General features: G+C 37.5%; 1 protein-coding gene across 1 annotated transcript in view; it reads left to right on the forward strand.

The window, feature by feature from the left end:
• Window positions 1–6,966, forward strand: part of map3k15 (mitogen-activated protein kinase kinase kinase 15) — a 36,614-nt gene that overhangs the window by 15,946 nt on the left and 13,702 nt on the right. Inside the window, 10 exon segments of the mRNA XM_080514891.1 lie at window positions 510–660; window positions 2,622–2,729; window positions 2,820–2,869; window positions 3,488–3,583; window positions 4,273–4,360; window positions 4,444–4,577; window positions 5,407–5,416; window positions 5,418–5,535; window positions 5,726–5,856; window positions 6,556–6,661. Of these exon segments, the coding sequence (XP_080371017.1) occupies window positions 510–660; window positions 2,622–2,729; window positions 2,820–2,869; window positions 3,488–3,583; window positions 4,273–4,360; window positions 4,444–4,577; window positions 5,407–5,416; window positions 5,418–5,535; window positions 5,726–5,856; window positions 6,556–6,661 (992 nt within the window).

The following is a 6,966-nucleotide window of genomic DNA, read 5'->3' on the forward strand; positions in this document are numbered from 1 at the left end:
TTTTTCACAATTACTACTACTTTATTGATATTTTTTCAGAATTACAAATACTTTATTGCTGCATTTTAACTATTTATTGTGCTTTATTGATACTTTCTACATATTACTGTTACTTTATTGATACTTTTTCACAGTTAAAACTACTGTATTTATTCTTTTTAACTATTTATTGTACTTTTTCGGGTAGTTTTTAAACATTACTGTTAATTTATTAATAGTTTTTCACAGTTAAAACTACTTTTTGATACTTTTTAACTATGTATTATACTTTATTGATACTTTCTACATATTACTGTTACTTTATTGATACTTTATCATGATTACTGCCACATGCTTGATACTTTTGAACTATTTCTTGTACTTTAATGACACTTTTTTGACTAGTACCGCTGCTTGATTATTACTTTTTCACTGTTACTGGTACTTTGATTGTTTTAGCTTTTTCCTTTTGAACCACTTGTTCCCTTTCTGCCACATTCCTGCCCCCTCATGCTGCTGCTGTCTGGCAGGTACCTGCGCTCGGTGGTGCAGAACCTGCAGCTGATCCAGAGGTTCAAGAAGCAGTCGGTGGAGCACTCGCCCCAGAGGGAGAGGCTGGACTTCTGGATGGACATCATCGTGGAGGCCACGCAGCGCACCACCAACAGACTGCGCTTTCCCGTAAATACAAGCCCGACTTTGACAGACATGAATTACTTTATTAATAAAATGTGGGGGGAAAAAAAACTTTTATAATCTCAAAGTAACAATGTGTGGATGCTTTAAATTGCAATAGCGATGCTGGTTGGAATGAATGAAGCCTCGTCTGGATGCTCGAATTAGTCATATCTCAAAAAAACTCATTTTAACTGGAATCTAGAAGAGAGTCATTAAAAAAAACCATCACTTTTACGTCAATCTAACTGAACTGGCGGGATTACTACCTGTAATGAGGAGATAGAACTACTAAGAAATGTGACAGACACTCCACTGTTTGGTTTCAACACAGAACAACTATTTACTACGTGGTGCACATGTGCATTAGCAGTGTATTAGAAAAGTAGTGTTTTCCTTCGTTTCCATTCCTCCAGAAATGGAGCATTTTCAAAAAGTTGCGCTTTCACCATTGCCACACACCGGGAGCATCCTGAATAACTTCTTTTTTTTATTTTTTTTTATATATATTTATTGAGTTTTTTTTACTTTAACAAGGCAAATTACAACATCACAGTAGAAATGCAGAGACAAATATCGCTCGATTAGCATCCATACAATTAAATATCAAGGTGCCTTAAGAACAAATAATATTCCTTCAAGTATTTTTGAAAATTAGGAAAAAGCAATACACAAATCCAAACGAAACAACAACACAAAAACAAAAAAAAACACAAAAAAACACAAAAAAAAAACAGAAAAAACAAAAAACAAAACCAAAACAGATCAAAACAAAACACTCATAAAGGGGTTATAAAGTTATTTAACAATCTGTGAATGTCCACCTAATCTTACATTGTCCACGCAAATTATAGATATTAGGGATCAACTACAGCTTCAGATATCTTAATATTGGTCCCCATACAACCTGACATTTTTGAGAGTTTCCTGAGACCTCATACCTCAACTTTTCAATGTGTAAAATCCCAACAAATTCCCTGAGCCAAACCTCAAATTGTGGTGGAGAGTCTGATTTCCACACTTTTAGAATGCATCTTTTTGCGACGACCATGCCATAAGAAATAATTGTGGCTAAATTATGACCCAAATTTTCCAAAGTGCTGGAGTAGCCAAGCAAAGCAGTCTGAGGATCAGGATCGATATTTACATTCAGTACATTTGAGTACCATCTGAAGATAGAACACCAGAAGCCTTGGAGTAACGGACAAAGCCAAAATTGATGTGCTAATGTGCAGTGAGCTGCCTTGCATCTATCGCAGAGGGGTGAGGTTTGTGGAAAAATTTTATGTAGCTTTGCCTTCGAGTAATGTAACCTGTGTAACACTTTAAATTGTATCAACTGAAGTCTGGCATTGATAGAGCATTGATGAATTGTTTTTAATGATAATTTCCACCTGTCATCCTCAATTACAATATTTAGATCCTCCTCCCACATTTGCTTGATCTTAACTGCAGGTTGAGCAATCTTTTGTAGGAAGAATTTTACCAGCGATGAAATCAGACCTTTAGCATCTGGCCTGAATAACTTCTTAAGCCATTTTCAAAAAGTTGCACCTTTGCCGTGTGAACAAACACCAAAACTGACATGTAAGTTTACAGTTTTTGAAAAATGCTGTGTCAGCTGAGCCTTAGTTAGTTTCAAATACCGTATGTTTGTATTTTTTTCACATAATCATTTTCTATGAACTTAAATCAACCTGCAAAGTTCTTCCCACAAATTGTATTTATTCATAGACTTAAGACGATTAAACGTCAACTACATGCAGTGTCAAACGTCTCCTATGTCACAAACATGTTTGAGTTATTAGTGTTTCTCTCACAGATCTTCTTCCACTCCAGATGTCGTAGCTCACACATCATTTAAACTAATTAACAGACCAGGATCAAATCCAGTCTTATATTGAGACCACTGTGATAAACGCAGATGAATTTTCTTGCTAAATGTTGTTTTATTTCCCTTGCGTCAGGTGTTGATTCTGGAGCCCACCAAGGTTTACCAGCCCTCCTACGTGTCCATCAACAACGAGGCGGAGGAGAAGAACGTCTCCATCTGGCACGTTTCACCATCCGAAACGGTCCGAGCCGCTTCTTCACAGTGAAATCCGACGCTGAGCCAGTTTGTTGACGAGTGTGTGAATGTTTTTGTGACGTGGCGTCTGTTGCAGAAGGGGATCCACGAGTGGAATTTCACTGCCATGTCCATCAAAGGCATCAGGTACGAACCTTCAGCATTATGAGGCTGCAAAAAAAACACGTGTCAGCAATTAGAAAAAAAGATGTTATTGGATGTTATTAAGGACTTCTTTGTTCTGGTTCTTTTCCTTTGGCTCATTCTTGACAGTAGTTTACGCTTCCTTTGGCGTTCTGGAGCTGATTTTAACAGTAAAACGACACGATCTGACAAATGTCACCAATTGACATGTAATTTGTAGTATTAAGAAAAATATCTTCTTTTCTTCTTCTTCTTCTTTACTAAGTGGAATAATAAGTGAATAAAAAAAATTATCAATTCATTAATTAATTAAAAATTAATTCAGGAAAGTCAGTAAAAAAATAATGAGAAAGAAACAATTTTAAATAAGGATATTAATGAAAATATGAAGGGACAATTTAAAATCACCTTCAAGTGCATGTTTTGGGACCGTGGGAGGAAATTGAAGACGACAAACGACATAAACTGAGTGCACACGTCTTCTGTGTGGCTGCAAACCAACTTTTCTGCAAATCTCACTCAGACTGAGGCGTCAAGACCCAAAAAACCACGAGAGTCGATGAGCTTTAAGGTACATTTTGGTAAATCTATATTTTAAGGTATTGTTCCCTCTCTCCGCAGCATCAGCAAGTTCGACGAGCGCTGCTGCTTCCTCTACGTGCACGACAACTCAGACGACTTCCAGATCTACTTCTCCACCGAGGAGCAGTGTGGCCGGTGAGGACACACTCCTCTGGATGTGTGTGTGTGTGTGTGTGTGTGTGTGTGTGTGTGTGTGTGTGTGTGTGTGTGTGTGTGTGTAGGTTACATGAGCTGGATTCTGCAGCTTCATTTAGATTTGTCAAAGGTGAAACATTACGATCTGATAGAAAATGATGGTTTTCAGTATGAATGAAGGGAATAAATGATGAATGTTGTTTGTTTGATTATTAGTTAATTCATTATCCAACTTAACTTTTTATTCACTGACAATAAACTAACACGTTTGAAAAAAAACAAGTAAGCTCAACTTAAACTGCTCAGTTATATTGAACAAAACGTGATAATATACACTACTTTTTTCTCATCAGTATGAATTCTAAGAGACGTTTTCTTGACTTTTCACTGTATTTTGCACCAGAAGGTTTCATTTAAATTGGCTTCATGTTGAAATTGTCTTCATTTCCTGTAGTTTGGTTTTGTGGGAAATATAGACATTTTAAGCACGCATACTCTGCATCACAACAAAGAAAAACTTCATAGTTTATACCTGAAGGTTGTTGTGGTTTGGATGACAGTGGGCTTCATGTGGCTGCCGACGAAAATGTATTTCCAGATAAAACTGAAGAATAAAGTTGAATGTTGCTCTTACTTCTTTGATTTGGTGGACAAGAGATGAAATCTAACAAAGGATCGGCTGTGTTCAGGTTCTGCTCCATGGTGAAGGAGATGATCTCGGACGGCACGGGGAACGCCGTGGAGCTGGAGGGGGAGGGAGACGGCGACACACTGGAGGTCCGCTCCGGGACCACTGGACTTTCCCCGTCCCTCGGCCACCGTCGGCCACCATTCCTCACATCTCTTCTCTGTGCTTCCAGTACGAGTACGACACCAACGAGACCGGCGACCGGGTGGTGCTCGGCCGGGGGACTTACGGGGTGGTGTACGCCGGCAGGGACCTCAGCAACCAGGTCCGCATCGCCATCAAAGAGATCCCAGAACGAGACAGCAGGTATCAGGACGGCGGTGCGAGAGGGACTCACTAGTTATTATTGTCATTATTGTTACGTAGACATTGTTGTGGTTACTGTGATTTTCTAAAATCATTATTGCTATTACTTATCCTATTCAGGTTTAATTTAATATAAAAAAAAAAAATTCTCTTTCCTTTTGTTGTTTACTTTTTACTTTACATTCACAGTATTTCATTATTATATTGTTGTCAGAGACTGGGTTCTATTGTTCTTGCTATTTTTATTGTTTTAAAAAAGAAAAAAGAAAAGGATATGCTATGTACAATATCCTATGTGTACACTATTGTATTTTTCAACCAAAAAAAGATAATTAGAAAAAAAGAAAATACTCCAAGTAGAATGATATCTGATATTAAAACTAAAAAACAAAAACAAAAGAGGGACTCACTAATTATTATTGTCATTATTATTACTTAGTCATTGTTGTGGTTACTGTTATTTTCTAAAATCATTATTGCTATTACTTATCCTATTCATGTTTAATTTAATTTAAAAAAAATTTCTCTTTTCTTTTGTTGTTTACTTTTTACTTTACATTCACAGTTTTTCATTATTACATTGCTGTCAGAGACTGGGTTCTATTGTTGCTATTTTTATTGTTTTAAAAAAAAAGAAAAAAGAAAAGGATATGATATGTACAATATCCTATGTGTACACTATTGTATATTTCAACCAAGATAAATAAAAAAAAAGAAAAGAAAATACACCAAGTAGAATGAAATCTGATATTAAAACAAAAAAGAAAGAAAGAAAAAAAAGAGGGACTCACGTTTTTTTTGTTTTTGTTTCCCCCTTCCCGTGAATCAGATACTCGCAGCCCCCTCCACGAGGAAATCGCCCTCCACAAATACTTGAAGCACCGGAACATCGTTCAGTACCTGGGCTCGGTGTCAGAGAACGGATACATCAAGATCTTCATGGAACAAGTGCCTGGAGGTGCGTTTGTCTTTTATTTGCTCTCTGCTCCGGAGAACAAACCAGATGGTATCAGACTGTATGTTCCCCTGAAGGTGTCAGGTGTTCCCGGTTAGCCCCCCCCCCCCCCCCCCCCCCCCCCTCCAGCGGTCTCTATCTCGTCTTCCCGTCTCACGATAGCTTCTGGACACTCCTTGTCTCCTTTCTCCAGGAAGCCTGTCGGCACTGCTGCGGTCCAAGTGGGGTCCGCTGAAGGAGGCCACCATCATCTTCTACACCAGGCAGATCCTGGAGGGGCTGCGGTACCTGCACGAGAACCAGATCGTCCACCGAGACATCAAGGTTCCAGAGCTATACCCGTTTATTTTCACTCGTAAACATAAAACACAACATGCAGTATTTTACCACCAGTGTAAATGCAAAGGTGGGACACTATTGTTCTAATTAGTGACTGATTGATTGACCTTTTTTTGTGTTGTTTTTTTTCCTTGTTTTGCTTTGTTTTGTTTTTGTTATGCTCGGTGTTGTATTACGAAATAATTTTAAAAAATGATTGATCTAAAAATAAAAGGTAAAAAAATGGGAGGAGGTTGGAGGTGTCGCCTCAACCAAGACGCTGTGAAGGGATAATTATGAGTTAATCCATTTGTTATTAGATTTACTAGATGCTTCTTTGCTTTTTTTTTTTTCCTTGCGTTCTTGAGACGAGGTTTACGAACGAGCCAATTTTTGTGGAATTGATGTTGTATACTTTCACTTCCTGCTGGTTTTAGTATTAAAAAGAGGAGAATATACAACATACATTTCAATCTTTGACAAGTAACCGGTTAAAAATGTTGAAATAACTCAGTGCATGAAGTTGTCGTATTAAAGTAAATGACAATATGTATTGTTTTGTAAATAATAGAGGACCGAGAATACAGCCCTGTGGAACTCCACAGCCGGGGTTTCTGACAAGAGCTGTCTTATGTGGTTAAAAAAACGAGTTTAAATATGGCAGTTTTGTGACATATGCACCATTTTTCTGATTGTTTTCTTCAGGGCGATAACGTGTTGGTGAACACGTACAGCGGCGTCTTAAAGATCTCCGATTTCGGGACCTCGAAACGTCTGGCGGGAGTCAATCCGTGCACCGAAACGTTCACAGGTACCTGCTTTACACTGTTCTTTTCCCCCTTCCTTTTTCCTTCCTCAATTCAGTATTTTGCTTTTCCGCAATAATTATTTGTATTTATTTTCAACCTGAATATACTCAAATAAACCACATACACGTATACACAAATAAACAAAAAACTAATCTTTTCAAGCAAAGATTTAAAAACAAAAACAAAAAAACATGGCTATACACATTAATGTTTATGTAGCAATGTAAATTTTTAGCTAATAATTCAGCTGTAAAAAAAAAAGTTGGCTTAGACAAAACCTTTTAGATGTTTTTCCATTTTAAATAAA

This window comes from Blennius ocellaris, assembly GCF_963422515.1.
Source record: "Blennius ocellaris genome assembly, chromosome: 19".
Lineage (NCBI taxonomy): Eukaryota > Metazoa > Chordata > Actinopteri > Blenniiformes > Blenniidae > Blennius > Blennius ocellaris.